The 22,859-nt window shown below is 41.0% G+C and overlaps 1 protein-coding gene across 6 annotated transcripts in view; it reads right to left on the bottom strand.

Annotated features, from left to right (window-relative positions):
* Nucleotides 1-22,859, bottom strand: part of OTUD7A (OTU deubiquitinase 7A) — a 392,867-nt gene that overhangs the window by 77,499 nt on the left and 292,509 nt on the right. For all 6 annotated transcript variants that reach the window (XM_077868861.1, XM_077868826.1, XM_077868852.1 and 3 more), the window contains one exon: nucleotides 19,390-19,608. In XM_077868861.1, the coding sequence (XP_077724987.1) occupies nucleotides 19,390-19,608 (219 nt within the window). The remainder of the gene's footprint in view (nucleotides 1-19,389; nucleotides 19,609-22,859) is intronic.

Genomic DNA, 22,859 nt, shown 5'->3' with positions numbered 1-22,859 from the left:
TGCCTCTGGTTTCCACATCAAAACCATGTTATTTCCTTCTTTTTCACATTTCTTCCCCTCTCTCTCCTTTGTTCTGTCTTCCTAATGCTTCTGTTTCCCCCACCCCAACACCATTCTCTGGCATTGCCAGTATTCAGGCAGAGTAGGCTCCTCCCCTTTCTTTCCCCATAGAGCACACAGATCAGACAGTTCAGGGCTCTGACCTCTCCTTGTTCCAGCTGCACTTCCAGGACCTGGGAGAGAAAGGGAGCATCACAGAGCCCTTAGGGAAGGGCGGTGGCAAATGAATCCTACTGGGCCATTCAAGAATGCAATATAAGAATAGGCTGTGACTCTTGAAAAAAATTATCATGAAAAGCAAAAGAAAAGATAGAGGGATGTTCTTTAAAAGAGGCCAAAGAGATAAAACCAAATGCAATGCAAAACTTTGATTAGGTTTTGGAATGAAAAAAAAAAATTATAAATGAGATTTGGGGACTAATTGAGAAAATGTGAATATGGGCTCTGTTAGGTAGCATATTAAGTAAATATTATTTTTCTTAGGAGTGACAATGTTCTGGCTTCATAGGAGAATTTTAATATATATACTTGCAATGCACATTCAAATGGTTCAGAAAAATGTTTATATAAAAAAAGAGATAAAGCAAATGTGACCTAATTTTGTAAATTGGTGACTCTTCCTGCAAGGTATATAGGTTCTAATCTTTCAACTTTCCTGTACATTTGAAAATGTTCAAAACAAAAGAATGCCTTGCGGATTTGTTTTAGTTTTACATTTGTAAATGCAGATACTCTATTCTGGTGCCAAAGACAGTATCTATGTAAATTAACTCGTTTGTCTTGATTTAGTTTTTAAAAAATTGGTTGAATTCAGTTAAACACACTTTGGGGAAATCTAACTGGTGCAGTTACTAGTTCCACTAAATTTTTCTTCTCTTCAATAGATGAGCTGGAATTTTGACAGTATGGTTATAATTTTCAAATTTTTCAGAGACACAGAGCCCTGAAGCTTACAGGTGAGTTCTCTGATGTGGGTCAATCCTTTTTTGCATCCATGCAGACAGCATTAATAAATCATCATCCTTTTCAGGGCAGACATGCGAATCAATCATCAGTCTTTCCACAAAAGAAACAGAAGACCTGCTCATCCTTTTTCAATTCATAGCTATGTATGATAATGACCAATTGTTTCATGTTGACAATGGGGACGTAATGAATTATTCACCCATAAAGCAGACTTTGGAAAACCTACTCGTGCAGATCTGAAGCCAGAGTATTAACAGCCAAGGGCCAAGAGAGGCAGCCAGCTGAGTTAAACACAGGGATCCTCGAACTAGATTTTCTGAGTTCAAATCTCAGTTCCACTACTTCTTAGTATTGTGACCTTGGACAAGCTACTTTGTCTCTCTAAAGTCTCAGTTCCCTCTTTTGAAAAATTAGAATAATAATAGTATTGATCTAATACAATTTTTATGAACAATAAAAATATTATTTACTATTTGGGGAAGCACTTAAAACAGGGCTTGGCATACAGAAAGTACTATATATGTGTTTTTGTCAAAACAGGTCCAAAACCCTGGAATAAAGCAAGGAAGGTATTAATGCATAAACTAATGAGTGAATAAATCAATCACATTTGGATTAAAAAGTACCTGCAAATACTGAGGTCCTTTTGGGGGTAAGCATAGTTGCTTCTGCATTCATGAAGGACAGGTCTAAGGGAGAATCTATTCATTTTGACTGTCCAGTGCTGCTCAGTGAGGTGAGGACAGGAAATAAGAACTGTTTAGGAGCTTGTATAGCAATGGGCTTCTCTGCAATACTTTCACCGTATTTATAGAAGTGATGAGGGAACAAAAAGGCAAGCCGATGGCAAAGTATAAGCTAAGACCTCAACTTCCCCACCCCCCAGATGGGATGTATGTGACAATCCTCAGGCACTCCTGGCTGCCCAAGAACAGAGGAAAGGGAAAAACAAATGGTTAACTGATAGAGATCACAGTCCTACAGGACAGGAGTCTTACCAGTTTGCAACTGCTTTAATTACAAGAAAAAAGCTATCTCTAGAACCTCCTTTAGACTCAAGTTCCTGGAACCCTAATGTCACCCTCCCTTCCATATGATAGAACATCTTATATAATCAGTCTACTCACAATCCCAGTGCAGTTCTTTCTGCCCACAGGTCCTGCCCCTGTTATAATAAAAATCCTTTTGGCCATTGGCTCCTGAACCCCACTTCAAACTACATCGGAAGTATTGGTTCAGAGTGAATTGAAAGTTTTAAAGATGTGGTAGTTCAGTACAGATGGGTTGAGAAGCCCCGTTTAGAGGTCTCCAGAAATGCAAATCACACCCCTGCAAGCAGATATATCTACCTGGTAGAGCAGCATCTTTTTTTTTTTTTTTTTTTTTTGCGCCAACATTCACTGTTTACCTTGTAGTATTAGGAGAAAGAGGCTTTAATGAAAAAAGTTGAGGGATGTCTGGGTGGCTCACTGGTTGAGTGTGTCTGCCTTTGGCTCAGGTTGTGATCCCTAGGTCCTGGGATCCAGTTCTGCATCAGGGATCCCACTGGGAGCCTGCTTCTCCCTCTGCCTATGTCTCTGCCTCTCTTTCTGTGTCTCTCATGAATAAATAAAAATTTTAAAACAAGAGCAGCAGCAGCAACAACAACAAAACAAAAATGTTGAGTAGGTCTAAGGGAAAAGGAATCATACTAGGAATATAAGAAAAGAGGAGGAGCCAAGCTGGCCTTACAGGTACTAAGTCCAACAGACCAAAAAAAATGGCTCTTTAAGAACACTGAACTATTTCTTATGTCCCTAGAGCCTCTTGTTGATTTTTACTTTTGGTAGTTATTCTCTAATTATTCCCAATTTCTTTGCCATACTCAGAAAATCTATTTTGAAATAAGATCTTATGTGCATGTATGTAGAAGAGCAAACAGTGAGAGCTCAAAGCTTTGTTCTCAGTGGCTGGAAGAGAAGCCCCTCTCCCTGAGATAGGTGGGAGAGACAGATATAAAGAGAGAAAGGAACCAGAGATAATAATCCTTCTATTCAACACTTCTTTGAAATGTATATCCAAGTCTCAGATAAAATGTGGTAAATCCCCGATGACCAAAAATAAATATGGACTGAAATGAGAAATATGCACCAACCCTGCATCTCCTGTAGGTGGAGACATTTTGTCTGTTTAATCACTTTTCACAAGAATTGGAAAAAAAGTCTTTGAGATTCTGTGATGTGGGGAATTGGGACAAGGGAACCCCCTCACTGCACATGAAATTAGGACCCTCAGAAACTACCTCCTAAGTGCAAGGATTAAAAATAATTCCCCATCCCTGGGAAATGAAGCTGAGAGAGAAATGTGTCTTTTCTAGACTGGGCTTAGCAGAGATAAAAAAAAAAAAAAAATCAATTTCTTCCAGGCATGTTATAGCTATTGACTGGGCTCTGATTCGAGCTAAAACTGATTTGTGGCTTGAAATGCCTAATCAAAGAAATTAACATAAAGATTGGTTATAGGATGGTAATTTCCCTTGGGAGTCTGGCATAAACAAAGAAACAAACAAATATATCACTTAACATAGTTGAGAACACCCTCAACTCAGGCCACCAGATTCCCACAGATAACATTTTACTAACAACCCCAAAGTACAAGCCCAAGAGGGGTAAGCCTGGGTAAGCCATCATGAGTAAGACTTATAGATATGAAATCACAGATGCCTATGAAGTTGAAGCTAAAAACAGTCAGCTAGAGACTATAAGCAAACATGCTTAAAATGTTGAAAAGACATAAAAGAAGGAAATAAACATGTCCAAAGAATAAGAGACAGATTTGCAAAACAAAAATAGGACTTAAAAATGAAAGAGGATAATAGAAATAAAAAACACAATCAATTGTATATTGAGTCAGACAATATTGAAAAAAACAAAACAAAACAAAATGAAGTCAGAAGAAACGATCCAGAATATAGCTAAGAAGGAAAAAAAGAAGAGAGAATATGAAAGGCTAGGAGACATGAAGAATAGACTGAAAGCTCTAACACTGGCTAACTGAAATTCAGAGGCAATGTTGAAGAGATTGTGACTGAGGAATTTTTCAGAAGAAATATGTAGACATAAATTCACAGATTTAATTAAGTCTAAAACATTCCAAGCAAGAAAAATGAAATTAGTCTATTCCTTGACATATCCTAGTGAAACTGAAGAATATAAGAGAGAGAAAATACCTTAAAGTAGAATAAAAAAGATTAACGGAGTAGCAGACTGACATCTGATGTTTCAAAAGAAACAATGGAAAATAAGCTAATGTAATAATATCTTCAATGTCCTGCATGAAAATAACTGGCAACAACTGTCCAGCAAAAATGGTTTTCAAAAATGGGGGTAAAACAAAAACATTTTAGGACTTATAAAAGTGGAAAAAATGAAATCGGCAGACATTCACCCAAGGAAATTCTAAAGGATGAGCTTCAGACAGAAAGAGGCGCTAATACACAAGAAGAAATGAAGAGAAACAAAAATGGTACCTATATGGGTAAGTGAACACTGTATAAGACAATAATAATAATAGCTGATGAGATTAAAAGTATAGAACTAAAATGACAAAAACTTATACATGAGGAAAAAGGAGGAGGTGAATAAAATTAGACTAGTCTAAGGTCCCTGTTTTATCTGGGTATAGGTTAAGATATTGATGAATTTGAGTTGTGATTCACATGTATGTTATATGTATTAGGGTAACTTCTCAATAATAGAAAGGAAGGGAATGAAATGATTAAAAAATATTCCATGTAAAAAAAGACGGCTTATAAGGGAGGAAGAAATATCACATAGAACAGGGACAAAGGGTGGTTATATTAAAATAAATGTACTGGTTAAAGACAAAAGTTGTTAAACTGATTTTAAGAACAAATAAAAAAAAAAAAAGAACAAATCAACCACATGCTGTTTACAAAAGACACATCTAAAATATGAGAACACAAAAGTATTAAAAGTAAAAGTATGGCTAAGTATGGTGCATCTGGTCAATTTTAAACTAAAGAAAGCTAGGATAACAGATAAAAGAAACTAAAAGGCAAGAAAGCACTACTAGAATCAAATAGGCTCTCTTCATAATGTTCAGCAGCTCAGTTCATGAGGAAGACATAACGTAAGTTGCTGTATTTAATAACACAGCCTTTACTTGATTTAAAAATCCATAAAATAAAAGGAGATCTGAACAAATGCAATAATAATGGGAAATTCTCATGTATCTCTCTCAGTAATTAAGAAATTCAGTAAAAAATATACAGACTTGAAAAACATAATGACCAAATGTACATATATAAAATTATACAGCCCACAATAGAAGTCTATGTTATTTTTAAGCAGACACGAACATTAAAAAGACAAAAAGATCATATTCTGGTCCATAAAGCAAAAAAGTCTCAACAAAGTCTCAACAAATTTCAAGTCATACAGATCATGCTCTCTGACTATGGAGCAATTAAGGTAGAAATCAGTAATACAAAAGTAACTAGAAATATTTAATGTACCTTCCATTTATTTAGAAATCAGAAAACACCTCCAATAATTTGTGGGTCAAAGAATAAATAAAAATAAAAATAAGAATATTTTGAACAAAAATGTTACATTTCAAAACTTGCGGAATGTGGCTAAAATAGTAATGTGAGGAAAATTAATAATTTTAAATCCTTGTGAGACAAAAGAAGAAAGGTTAAGAATTAATGGCTTAGGTATTCATCTCAAGAGTTAGGAAAGAAACAGTAAATAAATCCAAAGTACAAGACAATAATATAGATCAGGAATTAGTAAACTTTGGCCTGTTGGTCAAATCTGGCCAGTGGTCTATTTTTGTATGGTCTGAAAACTAAGAATGACTTTTATGTATTTTAAAGGTGCGTGTGTGTGTGTGTGTGTGTGTGAGAGAGAGAGAGAGAGAGAGAGAGAGACAGAGAGAGAGAGACTAGGGGTGAGGAGAAGGGTGTGTGTGTGAGATGGAGAGAGTAGGAGATAGGGAGGGAGGGAAGAAGGAGTGTGTGGAGAGATCAGGAGAAAGAGAATCAACATGTGACAGAGACCTTATGTGACTGGCAAAGCCTAGAAATATCCTTAAGATATGAATAAGAAAGAAAGGCATTTTCAGACCAAAAAAAGTAGAGAATTAATTGCTATTAGGCCTGCACATAAAAACAAAACCAAATCATATCAAACCAGCATGGTATAATAAGTCTAAATCTGTATGTACCCAATAACATAGTTTTAATGTATATAAAACAAAAGTTGATAGAATTTAAGGAGAAATAGAGGAACCCATGATCACAGGGGAGCTTTAATATGCCCTTTTCAGGAGCTGATAGAACAGGTGGAATAAAGCTTAGTTAGGGAAGATCTGAACAACAAAAATCAACAACAACAACAAAAAACAAACAAACAAAAAACCAAAATTCAACAAAATTGATATAGTTAACACACATAAAACACTATACCTGAGAAGGGCAGAATTCAAATTTTTTTCAAGTGCATAGGGAATATTTTCCAAACTTCATCATATGCTGGGTCATAAAGTAGTCTCAACAAAATTTAAATGTCTGAAATTATTCATTGTATATTCTCTGACTATAGAGAAGCTTGAAAAAATTTAAATTTCATATTTTCTTAGACATTAAGCAATATACTTCTTTTTTTAAAGATTATTTATTTATTTATTCATGAGAGACACACAGAGAGGGAGAGGGGGGCTGAACACAGGCAGAGGGAGAAGCAGTCTCCATGCAGGGAGCCCGACGTGGGACTCGATCCGGGGGCTCCATGATCAGGCCCTGGGCTGACTGCGGCACTAAACCACTGAGCCACCTGGGCTGCCCAAGCAATACACTTCTAAATAATCTATGAATCAAAGAAAATTGCAAGAGAAATTAGGAAATATTTTATTTTATTACTTTATTTTTTCTAAAGATTTTATTTATTTATTCATGAGAAACACAGAGGCAGAGACATAGGCAGAGGGAGAAGTAGGCTCCCAGTGTGGAGCCCAAAGAGGGACTCAATCCCAGGACCCCGGGATCACGATCTGAGCCAAAGGCAGATGCTCAACCACTGAGCCACCCAGGTGCCCTCAGAAAATGTTTTAAATTGAATGATAAAGAATAATCTATCAAAAAATTGTAATATTCGGCTAAAGCGCTGCATAGAGAGATACTTGTGGCTTTAGAGATGTGTAGCCTTATGGCACACTGCCAAAGAAGATATAATGGTATTAGCTTCCATTTCATGGGCCAGAAGAAAGAGTAGCATAACTAACCCAAAGGAAGAAAATGAAAAAAAAAAAAAAAAAAAGGAACAGCGATTAAGGAAACAGGAAATAAATGTACAGTAAAGAAGCCAAGAGAGCCCAAAATAGATTCTTCGAATAGATCAGTACAATTCCTAAGTCTCTAGCAACATTATTAATGAAAATAAAAGGCTATTACTAAGTATCAGCATTGGAAGTGAAAAAGGAGGCATCATTCCAGATTCTGTAGGCATTCAAAACCAGTGAGCATTAACATCAATGACTATAATGGAATGACAAATAATATGGAACAACCAGAATTCTAGACAAGAAGAGCCAGTTGGTACATCCACTGAAAACTGTTATAAAGCTAACCTTGTATAAAATCCCAATACCCAGAAATACCACTCCTAGGTATGTATCTGCAGAAATATATACATGTGTTCACCAAAAACATGCATGAGAATGTTCACAGCAGCACTGTTTACAATAAAATATTGGAGACTACCCAGATGTTCTGGACTGAATGTTTGTGTCCCCCCCAAAATTCACATGTTGAAGCCCTTTTAGTAGTATTTGGAGATGGGGCCTCTGAGGAAGTAATTAAGGTTAAATGAAGTCATAAGGCTCTGGTCCTAATTTGAAAGGATTAATGTCCTTATAAGAGACACCAGAGAGTTTGCTCTTTGTCTCTGCATGTATGTACTGAGGAAAGGTCACACGAGGACACAGTCAGAAGGCAGCTGTCTACAAGCCAGAGAGTCCTTACCGAAAACTGAATTGCCTGGCAGCTTGATCTGAGACTTCCAGCCTTTAGAATTGTGAGAAAATAAACTTCTGATGTTTAAGCCACCTAGTTTCTGGTGTTTTGTTATGGCATCCTGGTCTAAGAAACCATCAACAATATAGCAGATAAATAGTTTATAATATATATGCATACATTGCTGTACCAGATAACGATGAGGATAACTCTAGTTTTGCTTAATAACATGAATGAATATCAAAAGCTTAATAGTAAGTGAAAGAATCCAGAACTTAACCCTTTCATGATTCCATTTATATAAAGTTCACATAAAGGCCAAATAAATCTATATTGTTAGAAGTCCGTTTTCTTGATCTGAGTTTCTTGACAGGAGACTTTGTTGTGGAATGTGTTTTGTTCTGCACTTAATTGTTTTCACACTTTGCTGTATGTGTGTTATGTTTCCATAAGGAGTTAAAAAAAAAAAAGAAAGGGTGTTGAGTGTTACTCTGGAGACTATTGCAAGAGCGAGATAGCTGGAAGCCCCTGGCACCTGAGAAGATACTTTGAAAGCAAAGGAAAGGTCCAAGGGGTGAGATTCCTGAGAGCTGGTGCTTGCTGGATGAAAGACCCTTGGAAAACTCTCCTTTGCAAATATTTCCATTCCACATTATTTTTCCCATAAAATGCAAGTGTTTCTGAAATACGGAATAGGCAGCTTCAATAAACATAAGACTACAAGGTCTATAAAAATAAGACTAAGTCATAAAATCACTAATATATACTGTCATTAAAATATACTTCAACATCAAATTTTTTCTGTTTCTACACAGAATTATTGATAGACTTGTGTCTTATAGATCTAGTCATCATCAATTTTATTTTACCACTTTTTAAATCATCTGGAAGTTCTAAATCATCTGGAAGTTCTAATCTTTGACATGTCACTTTCTTTTTACTTTTTACTTCTAATATCTGGATTACTAAATGGAATCCCTTTTGGTGGTTTCTTTTTCATCACAGACAAAAACGAGAACAGTGACAATAGTGATAATGAATATTTTTTGATTGTATGGGATCCGCTCACCAGATATATCACATGAGCTTCATTTCTCTCTATATAATGAGACTCGGATCAGTTACCACACGTCAGAATGAGGAGTGTTCAATGCAAAGACTGGGGACTGTTGTAATTTGTGGGGCCTCCTTCACTTTGTCTCCTTGTTGGATGTTTCTGCTCAATGCCATAAGCAATATGTCCTTCTTTGAGTGACTTTGCTGCTTGACTTATATTTGGCCTCTGAAAGAGCAATCCCTTGGAGATTTTCTCTGGTATTGGTGATTTTCTCTTTTAAGAGAATCAAGAAATCATGCAGTTATTATTATTCATTTAAATTTTTATTTAAATTCAAGGTAGTTAACATGTACTGGAAAACTGGTATTAGGAGTAGAATTTAGTGATTCATCACTTACATATAACACCCAGTGCTCATCACAAGTGTCCTCCTTGCTCCCCAACGCCCAGTTAGTTCATCCCTGGCCCACCTCCCCTCCATCAACTCTCAGTTTGTTCTCTATCATTAAGAGTCTTTTATGGTTTGCTTTATGGTTTGCTTCCCTTCTATTTTTTTCCCTTCCCCTATGTTCATCTGTTTCGTCTCTGAAATTTCACATATGAATGAAATCATATGGTATTTGTCTTTTTCTGACTGACTTATTTTACTTAGTGTATATACTCAAGCTCCATTTGCACCATTGTAAATGGTAAGAAAGAAATCATGCAATTATTATTTGGAATGGAAAACTCAGCAGAAAATAGCCTGAGGGAAAAAGTTACAGTTTGCGGTGTTCTAAGCAGAGCTGAGGAGGTGTCCTGGAAAGGGCAGGGTGGGAGGTACCTAGATCTGGGTTCTGACGGGCTCTGCCATTTTACAGGCTGGGTGGCCACAGGGGGTGCTTCTCTGAATCTTCTCTTCCTTACCCATAAAGTGGAAATCATATGGACAGCTGATGGGAGATGCAGAAGTAATTATTACTGAATAATGCACTTAGTATACAATAGATGCTATGCAGATATGTGATGGCTATTATTATCAAAAGCATAGTATTGTAGTGCCTACCCCCACCCCACTCCAGATGATCATATCTTTCAAGAGAGCCCAGTAAGAAGGCTTGGTTTCCTAGGTGGATTCAAAACATGCTGTTTTACATGTGAAACCATCAAGAGTGGGATTTAACCGAGACACTTGGGATTTAATCCAAGTGAAGTGCCTAATAATGACACATGAGAAAGCTGGGACCTTTGACCATAATATATTCTACATGATTTAAGATCCCATTCTGGATCTTTAGGCATAGGGGAATAGTCAAAGTGCAAATAACGACATTGCATCTGTGGTAAGTAGACTTCTCAGGTAGTGTAAGATACCCACCTCTTGGTAGGGGGAATCCCCTCCTCTTGAGTGTGGATGGGATGCCACCCCCATGATTAGGTTACATTTCCTGGCAATGCAAGGGGTTTTGTAGAGGTAATTAGTTGAGTTTTCAATTTACCTGACAGGGAGATGATCCTGGGTGGGCCTGATATAATCAGGTGACTGCTTTAAAAAAGGATTTGGTAGTCAGAGAAGCATAAAGTCAGAGAAAAAAAGGGAGGAGAGGGGAGAAGTAAGGAAGGGAGAGGAGGGAGAAGAGAGAAGAGAGAGATCATCTTGCTGGTCTTGAAGAAGTAAACTGGCGTGTTGTGAAGAGGGCCATGTGGCAAGCACCAAGGTCTCTAGGGTAGTCTCCACTTGCTGAGAGATTCCCCTACCAAGAGCTATCAAGCTAGCTGGAACCTCAGTTATTTAATTGCAGAGAGCTGAAATCTTTTTTTTTTTTTTAAGATTTTATTATTTTATTTATTTATTTTGAGAGAGACGGGTGGAGAGAGGCAAAGGAGAGAGACAGAGAGAGAGAGAGAGAGAATCTCAAGTAGACTCCATGCTGAGCATGGACCCTGACATGGGGCTCCATCCCATGACCTCAAGATCATGACCCCAGGCAAAATCAAGAGTTGGACACTCAACCAACTGAGCCACCCAGGTGCCCCACAAAGAACTGCATTCTGACAACACAAAGCATTCAGAAGTAGATCTCTCCTAGTTGGGCCTCCAGCTGAAGACAACCCTGACAACTGGATTTCAGGCTTGAGGGACTCTGAGCGGAGGACCTCGCTAACAGGTACATACTGCTGATCCACAGATACTGTGGGGAAATAAATCTGTAGCTGTCAAATGTGTGGTAATTTGCTGTGTAGCAACAGAAAACAGATACAGCATCTTTTAGCCAGAGTTCACTCAAATAGGAATTTTGTCTATTTGTTTCATGTTTCCATCCTGGGAGAGTTTACAGGGTGTCTAGAATGCACTTGCTTGTGTGTGAGTGCACAGTGCTGAGGGGAGCATGCGTGAACAAACATCTTCAGTCACAAGGAAAGCAGAGAACACTTTGGCCCAGGGCTGGGAGTGTGTGCACACCCAGTAGAGGATGAGCAGATGGAGTGCAGCTTGCCAGAGACCTGTCCTGGACAGGACATTTGGTGAGGGACCCAAACTTCACCCTGTCCAATGGTTTCTTAGTCTCGAGAAGCCTGAAGCATGAACAATTAACATGCATGGCCAAAAAAGTCCCTTTGATTCAATTCCACTTTGACACCTCTTTAAGATGCCTAGAAAACAGGGGGAGACTGGTGGGCAGGCAGGTGGAGGTGTGCAGCTTTCTCAAGGAACACTTTCTTCTTAGAACCCTCACTGCCTGGAGCCTGGCATGTCTCTGCTCTACGGACACTTCTAAACCTTCTCTCCTTCTTCAAGACATGCAGCCTCTTGAGAATCTGCATGAGTAGGCTTGCTGTTCATACTTCCCCTGCTGCTGTTGTGCCAACTTCAGGTCACTGCCTCTTGGTCCCTGGAGCCATCCGCCCTGGCACAGGGACCATTTTGCCACCCTGTCCCCAGGCATGCTTAATCCTTGTCTTCAGGTCACTCTTTTTTTTCAAGATTTTACCTATTTATTCATAAGAGACACACAGAGAGAGCAGAGCCATAGGCAGAGGGAGAATCAGGCTCCCTGTGGGGAGCCTAATGTGGGACTTGATCCCAGGACCCCTGGATCACAACCTGAGCTGAGACAGATGCTCAACCACTGAGCCACCCAGGTGCCCTTCCTCTGGTCACTTTATACATTTCATCACACACCACCCCTGTCACTCAGGTTTTCTCTTGCAGGTGTCTCTCCTCTCTGGACCACGTCTCCTCTGTGTGGGGCCAGGGCACAGGAGGACTGAAAATGCACTGAATTGACCTAAGACGTGTGGTTTCAGCAGCCCTAGCTGGTAGAAGGACCTAGAGAAAGCATGACCTTCTGATCTTGAGGGAGACAGTGGCATTGCTTTATTTGCATAACACTGAGCCTGTCTCATCAGGCCAGGTGAGGTGCCCTTCCCAGAGAACAGACACCATGGCTTTTAGAAGCCTCTTTGGTAGGATCCCATTCTCATCCTCCAGAACTTCCAGAAGATAGATTTTTTTTCTTTTCCTGTTCACTTCATGAATCCAATGTAAATAGTGCGATCTCCCTCCAATTATTAAAAGCTTTCCAACATTCTCAGCAACCTGAGGCTTTATTATATAAAACATGGAAAGCATCTGTTTTATATAAAACAGAAAGTTTCAGGGTGGGAATGCCACCGGAAAAAGTGGTCATTTTATACAATTTAGATAATGTTCTTGTCCAGATTCTCATTCTTACTTCCCTGTCTTCCTGTATGTCCACTTTCTAGAAAATATGTCATAGGATTGGTCACTGCTGTTCCTCCTAAGCCAGGGAAAGGATGCTCTGGAAACCTGCACATGTGTTAGATATCTTGTTATCCTCAAGCACTTAAACAGTGATTCAGTACATTAACTGCTCATTTACCTCAAATGGAGCACACCATGAAGGCATGCTCGACGAACAGATTCTGGTTCCTGTCAGATCCCAAGCAGCTTTGCTCTCCTGCCCCACCATGGGATGTGGGCTGCTTTCCACATTGCTGTGGTGGGGCATTCCGGGACTCTGACCCCAGGAGAGGAGCCAGGTGTAAATTCGCCAGCACAGCCATAACTCAGCTTCCTTCTGGAAGGAATCTTGCACATCCAGAAATTATCTTTCATCATGAAGGAATCTCATCTACCTAGAAGTAATCTTTCTGGGTCTGAGAATTAATGTTATCTTAAATGGGGCATCTTTCCTTTTCAGACTACCTTCATTCAAATTTCTTCTAGGGGAATGTATCATTTTCTAAATCTCACTGTAGTCCACATATTTAGTCACATATGGAAGGTGACTGAATCCTGACAAAATTTAGTATGTGGCCAGAGGGATGGAAGCCAAGGCTTAGTGGTTTGATTTCAGTTGGCTTCCAGACGTCAAGACTCTTACACAGTCGAGAGCATTCCTAGGACTATTTGTCAGATGTGACCACACTAGGAAGATGACCCAGCTATGATAAATGCCAGTGCTTTCCAGCCTCTGGAGAGCCAAAAATGGCTCAGTGCCATTCTAACATCTCCAGCCAGACTCAAGTTGGGATGCCCAAGATTAAGGCATTCTTCACACAAGCAATGTGATTATGAACGTGGTACAAAATTTCTACGTCTAGCTTTGACAGAGCAGTCATTCAATCTCCTCACACAATAACTTCACTTAAGAACAGAAGACAGATGAACAAACGTGGAATTGGCACTGCGAATAGAAAAAAAAAAAACAACAACCCAAAACTTGAGTGCCTGTAGAGAAGAGAATCACAGGTGAACTCCGTCGAGGGAGGCTGGTGGTATTACGGGTGAGGAGCTATTAGTCACTCATTCTGCCTTTTCTAAGCAATGTTCCTGATTCATACACGATAATGGGACCAATTAACTTAGCTTTGTAACAGATGGTTTCCACACAGTTTAAAATAAGATGTCATTTTGCTCATTACCCATGAAGACATGGAGATGAAAGAAAATAAAATGTGACAATTCTCTAGGGGCAAGATTAGTACCTCTTGCCCTAAATGTGACCCTGTGATTTCTTTTAAGATCACTGCCCTTATGGAGCAACCCCACCCACCCATGGTCACTGATCCCTCTTCTCTGGGCCTTGCTGTGCTTCTGCAAGTCCCTCCTCTGGGACTGCAATGTTTTGCTTTGGGTCTGTCTCCCTGGCATTTCTGTCTGGCTCCAGACCCCCTCATCCACCTGGTATTCAACACAGAGCAGAGCTGTGCTGGGGGTGCAGTGGGAGGGTGCTACGAAAGCTCACCTCCTCCCCAGGGGTTTCTTCTCACACTGCTAACTCCTCATCTATATCCTTAACTCAGGCTTTTCCTGACCTCCAGACTCTCATGTTCAACTGGACAGCCATGTCACAAATCTCACCAGGATCTCTGACCTAGCCTGCCCCTCTTGGTCCTTCCATGGCCTTCCAAACCTGTCTCTCTCACAGGGGCCTGTGTCTGCCTATGGTACTGTCATCTACCAGCATGTTAAGGAAAGGCAACATTTTTGGGGTCATGCTTGACTCAGCTCTTTCTGCCACAGCCCCCATCTAGTCCATCAGCAAGTCCTGTGGGTCTACCCTCAAAACAGATTCTGCTTCAGTATCTAGCTGCTTCTTGTTACTTCCACTGCTAGTTCTACAGTGCTGGCAACCCCTCTTCCCCGGAGCTAAAGCAGCTACATCCTCCCTGCTCTTCCTGCTTCTTCTCTTGCCCCCTTGGAGTCCATTCTCAACAGACCCCAGAATGCGTCAAAAATGAATCTTGACATGTCACTCCCCTGCTCAAAACTTTCCCAGGACTGCACATCTTACCTACAGTTAAGTCCAAAAGCTCGCAATGGCTCTCTGGGGCCCTAGCTACCATTCTCCTGCCTTCCTTTCCAACTCCTCCAGCCTCTGCTCCATCTGCTCCTGTGCCCAGCCTTCTGTATGTAGTGTGCAGACCTCTGAAGCCAAACCCCCTCTGCCGGGAACACTGGAGCCCAATGTCTCCATCTCTCCCTTCCCCCTGCCCTCTGAGACCTGCCATAGACTCCTTCATTTCACCTTGTATCTCCTACTTTCCTTCTTACCCCTACCAGAATGGTCCTCACCGCCTCATTTCACATTTATGATCTACCTTTTATTTTCTTTCTTCCCCACTAGAATTTAATCTCTGGAAGCACAGGAATTTCACCTGTATGGTTTATAGTCATGGTCCCAGCATGGAATAGGAATAGGTTGTTTCATGGGAGCCCAGGGTTGTGTTGGGTGAACTGGTCTTTGTTTGGCAGCTGTCACATATCTCTGACTGTAAATGTAAGAAAGTGAGGCTCAAGAAATCCAACTAACTTGGCCAAGTTCTCAGCTGACCTGGGACCCGGCCAGGTTGGGCTGAATCTGAAGTTTTGAGACATCTGCACATCTTACCACTTCTCAGGCAGATTTGTTTCACTCGGATTACCCTTCCATGGAGCCAAGACTCAACACCACAATTCAAAGGGGTCCCTAATATTTTTTGGCATCTATATTTCAGTTTTTCAGGTAAGCAGTAACTGCTATCTTACACAAATACACCTCTGACCTCTGGGTTCACAGACTTGCTGAAGCACTGCACACCATCTCGACCGCAGTGGTGGGCTTCTGGATGAGGCACCATTAGTTAGTTACTCCTCAGACCTAGAGACCTGTCATCTCTGAGTCTTCTTACATGTAAATGAAGAAGATAACTGAATTGAGCAATGTATGGTTTCTTGTATTTTCCATGGAAGGTAATCATTACAGAATGAAAAGGCATTTTTCCTTCATCTCTCAGGGGGTCAGAGTTTGTATGTACTGAAGACTCAGGCCTTCTGTTGCCCTCCAGATGGTCATGGGGTGAGAGGGAGCAGGTTGTAGCCTTCAGGGATTTAAAGCTTGGGAGAATGGGTTCTGTAGGAGGTGAAGACTTGTATCCCCCCTCAAAAAGATGGGATGCTCCAGGCCTTGCCAGACACTGAGAGAGTAGATCCAAGCCCCCGTGATGGACCAGGGGCAAAACCAATGGAGTGAAGTTCATTTCATTCCCAATTTTCTGGACCCCACAAGCCCCAGATTTTGTAGAGTCCCAAGGGCAGGAAAAGCTTTCCACTCTGAGACCCTATGACAGACATGATATTTCCTTCCCCAAACAGCGAAAATTATGCCTCGAACAAGTGGATTTTTTAGACATCTATATCAATCTCCCATGTTTATATGTGCACACATATATATATCGACAGCTTATCCACAACTATCCTGAGCAATAAATTACTACAAGGAGGAATTCACACTTTATACCTGGCAATACTGAGCAGCTTTCTCACATCTCTGTTTTATGGTAGAGCTCTGTCTTCCCTATGGGAAGACACCATCAATGGTGGAGCCTGATGGTAACAACAGGAGCACAGCCTGTGTGGGAGAGAATAAGGCCATCTCCCAGTGGGCCATACTCATCGCCCAGATTGGGTGGGGGACCATGTATGGCTCACCTGACACCAGCCAGGTCCCCACCAGAATCCAGGCACAGAAAGGGCCTGAGGGATGGTCTAGTCTACACCCCTGCTTGGCTGTTGAGGAAAGAAATCAAGAGAATTCATAGGGATGATGGACTGGGTCAGCTCTGTGCTGAGGAAATGAACACATTTATTCTTTATGCCTACAATGTTTTTCAGTTCCTCATTTCCCTGTGCTAGGCAGAGCCCTGGTGTTCAGCTCTTGCTGCACCAGGGGCATGCTCCTGAAGTATAGGTCAGCCTGCCAGCCTCCCTAAGGCTTTCTGTAGCATGGATGGAGTGCTTTCCCAGCGCTGGGTGGGGATCCCTGTTGCCTATTCTTTCCATCCTCTTGGCATGTGACAGAAACAATATTGGTGAATTTAGTGTCTTCACTTGGTAAGTTTGAATTAATTAAAAGGTGCTCCAAGACTGCATGGTTGAGTAAAATAGTACCCTTTAAAAATACTAATCCAGAAGGTAAGATGTGATAAAAAATTTTTTTTTAAATTTTATGTTACAGAAAAAGTAACAGAAAAGATATTATAAAGAAGTAGAGGATTTCGCTAAGCATGGTAGGGTCGAAGAAGGAGGTGATCATGGTGGCAGACAGGGACGCTGCACTCTTTATCAGGACTCTACCTTCAAACGAAGCAGCTACCATTACTGGTGCTACTAGCCATTGTCAGGACCTAAGGTCATAAAGTGCCAGCCAGGTAGCATTCAAGAGAAATTAGCTCATGAAACTCTTTTCTTTCTTAACCTATACCAAATTCCCCCTTCTGTATGGATAGTTAATCCTTTGTTTAAAATCTCTTATCTGAATTATTCACATAGAAGCATCTTTAAAAGAGCCAACTGCCATAGTGAGTGGTTTAGGATTACTGCTAATCCAGGCAAATTGTTTTATGATTGTTGATCAGTCAGGAACCCTGAGATAAGACAAAATAGGTCACTGTCAGTCTTTGGGTTGCATTGGATGCTTTGTAGCAGCTGAGGAAACAAGTTATCTGTAGTCACAACATCAGATCCAACAAGTTACTGGGAGTGCAGAACCTGTTCTCAAACCAAGCATCCATGGGTGAGGCTCCCCTGAGTCCTGTGTCTGAGACTGATCACCAGGCTGCCCAACACAAATAAGGTCCCACTAATGACCATCCCTTCCTTTGTCTATGTGAATTTTGTGCTTTCCTTCTTGGAGCAGGTGGATGAGGATGTTTCCTGGATTGTTCTACAAGAAATGGGATGAAGCCAAGTATACACAGAGGCTTGGATCTGGTGGAAACACCCAAGTGTCCACTTTCTGGATGTTTTCCATTTGCCCTGAAGATGTGTACTCCCTATACTCTGCACCCACAGGGCAACTTGCAAGAACACCAGTAATGGGCTCTCTGCTCTCTGCCCTTCTACTGGTGAGAGGCACTAGTTAGAGCCTGAAAGGTGGAGGAAGAAGGTGGATGGAGTGTTTATTTTTCCAGATTTTTTTTTATCCAAAAGCCACACCTTCTATAAGTAGTTTTTTCTATCAGCTACTCTCATCATTTGCCCTTTTGCTACCAAGATTGGTAGGAAGTGACTGGGCCATCTGCCAATGTCAAGATCATACCAGCTGTAGATCTTCTCTTCAGTCTTCTGCAACATTCCAAAGGCTTGAGCATTTTTATTTGTGTCTTGGCTAAGAGCTGAGATAAGCCCAATTCCCTGACAGAGCAGCACTAGCTGGCTGAAGGCCGGAACACACCCTCTCTTTGTTATGCTCAGCCAGAGGATCCCCATCCTGCTCCCCTGGGATCTGCCACACAGGAGCACCTCCATGTGCCAGGCCTTTGGAAGTGGAGGTTCTGCTCTGCTGCAGCAGGGAATAGCTGGCTGACAATGGAATCAGAATCAGAAAGACTTGTTTTCCAGCCTGACTGAGTGAGGACACACTCCAAATGCACTGATAACCCACACTGGCAGGTGAGGCCCCATGGGAGATGCATGCTGTGCCTGAGAAGGGCATAGAGTCTTCTGCATGCATGTCTGAGAAGCCCCTGAACACGTCGTTTTGCAAAGATATATAATGAAAACGGTTATGAGTAAGGTAGCATATTTGCTCTGTCTTAGAAAGAACCTACATCTGCTTTAGACATTTGTTTTGAACTAATTATTTTGTTCTTAGGGATTCCAAAGAAGACAAGTCTGACTTGCTCCCCACATCTCCTCCTCATTGGGATGTCAACAGAAACGCTAAGAAAAAGGGAGAGAGTGAAGTCAGGGTTTTTGTTTCTCTAGCCTAGAGGCAAGGAATTCTGGGGGGCAGGAGATGACAGCCACAAAGCACATGCCATTTCATATTCAAATAGCCTCACCAGGCTGTAACCTGTCTTCCCATCTTTGCAGGAAAACTGAGGCTCAGGGAGGTTACATAACTTGCTCATGTCCACAGGAAGTGACAGGGTCTCCTATTTTTCTCAAAGTTCATGGTCTTTCTTACCTTTTGTTTGACACCCACGGGAGGTTTGGATGGAAACAGGAGAAAAGTAAGGCAAAGCCACAGAGAGTTCTCTTTAGAGAGGACTGGCCTAGCCAGGTGGGATCTGGGAACAAAGGGAATAAACTCAAGAGGTCTCAACACCATGCTGTCATGGAACCCTACCAGCTGGTGCTAGGCTGCAGCAGAGCTTGTCTGCAGAGTAGGGGGGTTTGCTGCAAGCATCTAGAGTCTGAGTTGAACACACTTGAGTCAGACAACATGCCTCTCCCTTGCTCATTGACCTAAGTTAGGCCAGCCTTACTTGCTCCCTGAGCCTGCTGGGGCCAGGAACTCACCTGCCTGCTCCAAAGCCACCATGGTCGCCTGCTCGATCAAGTCCCGTTCAATGAAGCTCCTGAAGTCTTCGCTGTACACGCTCAGATCTGGCAACTGGAATGTGTAGATGGGCATTTCCAGGGGGAACTGCTCATTGTTGCACTCACTCGCCACGTGGGACCGGGCCAGAGAGACGATAGCAGAGCTGGCGTGGGAAATCCCCCGGGAAAGTCGCTTTTCTGCAGTGGGGGGAGGAAGGACAACCACAGGAACTGAGTGCGGTGGGTGTGTGGCTCTGTGAGCATGCATCCACACAAACGTGCATGCACAGATATGCTCACACACACACACAGGCACACACACATTCACCCGCACACCTGTCACTCTTCCTGCAGGCCTCCCTACTGCTGAGCTAACATTACCACCACCTGGCATATGGCACTTACTCACTCTGAGTCATGAAACCATTCAGAAAGAGGCGAGCTGCAAGTCTACCATACAAGTACACATCAGCATCTTGAAAGATCACCAGTTTTGCTTTTTTTGGTCTTAAGTTACATCTGATTCAGTTCAGCAGAGCTGCCCTCTTCAGAGCTCTAAAGGCCACATGCCAGACTGCTCTTTGTTTTATACATTTACATACTTAAAGCAAGAGGCAATTGGTTCAGGCTTTCCCCACATGGCTTGAATCATAGGAGAGGTTACTTTACTAAAGTTACTTTGATAAACATATCCCATGTGACGATGCTCCAAATACAAAAATACGAAGCCATCCCATCTGCTTCTCTTCTGTCTCAGTTTGCCACTGTCACAAGCACTCAGAAGTGCTGGTCTACTCTGGTCTTCTTCTGCCTGGATTTTCCAGCCAAAGGGTGAAAAATGTAGTACAGAATTCCTCTGATGTATGTGATGCTCCCCTGTTAAGAAGTTAATCATCATGTGATCTCAATGCCTCAGCAAAAAAAAGTGGATGCCTTTGTTCTCTTAGTGCTGTAAAAGCATACTTGGTTTTTTAAAGCCCTGCTCTTAATAGTTAACATTCATGATAATACAAGAATTCTTAAAGGCATGGTGTTAGGGGGAAGTTTTCTTTTTACAATCAGTATTTGCAATAATGGAGAATTCTTCTAGCAAGGCAGAAGTCCTCTTTTAATTTGTTCAGGAAAATAAAATTCAAACCAGTGTTTGAATAGGTGTTGTGTAAACCCTGTGGCAAATTCCTAAGTGTATCCATTCAGGTCATGAGGACTCCCACTTCATTTCAGATTAGCCTGCTCACTCATTAGGCTCTGTGCTCATGCTGATGCTGCTCTGAAGCATGCCTCTGCCCACCTGTGCTCAAAAAAATCCCACACTCATGCCTTCATCCAGAACAGGAGCTTCTTACTTCCCCAGGTGCAAGAGCAATGGACAGAAATGATGTTCAAGTAATTTTGCTACAGGAGACTAAAAACAAGAGGCTTTTGATCTTGGGGTAAGCTGGTTTTAAATTTAAAGTCCATTCTGAGAAGCCTCAAGTACCTGTGCATTAACAAGAATGGTGAGTCTCACAGAGTATTTTTTTAATTTTTTTTATAAATTTATTTTTTATTGGTGTTCAATTTGCCAACATATAGAATAACACCCAGTGCTCATCCCATCAAGTGCCCCCCTCAGCGCCCATCACTCAGTCACCCTTACCCCCCCACCCACCTCCCTTTCTACCATCCTTAGTTCATTTCCCGAGTTAGGAGTCTCTCATGTTCTGTCTCCGTTTCTGATATTTCCCACTCATTTTTTCTCACAGAGTATTTTTAAATGAGTAGCTTTGATTCATCTTCAGTTGGATTTCAAGACCATGATGACTAGTTATTTTGTATTTTGAGGAAAGGCAAAGAGAAGTTAAACCACACTGGCCATGAGAAAGAAGAGAAATGAAGCGTATAGGTCCTGGCTTGTCTACCATTGGGGATAGCCCCATTGCTTTCTGCATGTGGTCCATGTTCTTGAGAGCAGGGGCAAAGGAGACTCCAAGTCCTTCTGCCGTGTTCTCCAGGTCTCACAAGCCATGCTGATGTCTCACGTCTTGCTACAGACTACTGTTTCTGTATCTTAGAAAGTAGAACTGCCCCATCCTTTGGGATCTGATGGAGATGGACATCAGGTGTTCTTTAACACCCGAGGTGTTATGTGATCCCATGGTCTACTGGGCAGACTCACAATGCTGTTCTCAACAGTGGGAAACTGCTGGGCAGGGTGATCTGTACTCCTTCAAGGCTTATCACTTAGTACCTATTTGCCAGTTGATGAGATGTTATTAGATGAGATGACCTTATCTTTTGGCAAATGATAACTGTGAGTAAATAAAGAAGTTAATGGTTGTCTAAACAGACAACAAAATGAACCTAAATGTGATTGAGGACAAGCAGCAGTAGAAAGGGAGAAGACGATACTAAGGAACATGTCTTCTTCAGGGTAAAATGTAGTTGTTAATAAATTTTAAAAAATGATAGGAAGAAAACATAAATACAGGTTTTCATAGATTAGGGGTAACTATAACATGAAGAGAGGTAGAAAGTATAACTTTCAAAGCAAAATAAAAGTTTAACTAGCCAGAGAAGATAGGAAAGGTGGGGCACCTAGATGGTTCAGTTGTTTAGGTGTCCAACTCTTGATTTCAGCTCAGGTTATGATCTTAGGGTCATGGGATAAAGCCCCATATCAGGCTTCAAGCTCACTGGAGAGTCTGCTTGTCTCTCTCCCTCTGCTCTTCCCCCCACTCACACGTGCTCTTTCTCTCAAGTAAATAAATAAATCAATAAAATCTTAAAAAAAAAGAAGATAGGAAAGTAGAAATATACACCAAAAAAAGCATGGCAAGTAACACATAAAGTAACATAAAGAACTACAGATATAACAATAATAACATTCAAGTAAATGGATTAAATTCACTGCTCAAGTGACAGAGACTCTTGGATTAGATAATAAAATAATGTCTGATGACAAATTACATATAAGAATCACATTTAATAAAAAAGCATAAGGGAAGTTTAAAAATAACAGGAGACAAAATTATATTCCAGGCAAATCTGAACCAGCAGAAAGGCAGGATAGAGATTTAAGATTAAGTAAAACAGACATAAAGATAAAAGCCATTATAGGGGACAAAGAACCACTCTATATATCAGTAACAACACTGGAACAAGTGCCCTGACAATTATGAGTACATATATACCTAACAAGACGGCCTCAAAACAAGAGAAGAAACAAATAATGTGCATTAACGTTTCTAGCTCCATTCTGGCTCTTCTAGACAACACAGTAAGGATAAAAGAATAATCCAAGATATAGGTTCCAGTGTGGTTGAATAATAAGACTGAGCTAACAAAAACAGTGGCTCTCGCTCTGACAACTTTCATATACAATAGTTTAGAGGGTTGACCTAATGCAATAGGATGGGAAATGAAATTCCTTGTATAAATAGTAAGAAGAATTTAAATTATTTCAGATG

This window comes from Canis aureus, chromosome 2 (assembly GCF_053574225.1).
Source record: "Canis aureus isolate CA01 chromosome 2, VMU_Caureus_v.1.0, whole genome shotgun sequence".
Taxonomy (NCBI): Eukaryota; Metazoa; Chordata; class Mammalia; order Carnivora; family Canidae; genus Canis; species Canis aureus.
This window is presented reverse-complemented; position numbering and strand designations above follow the sequence as displayed.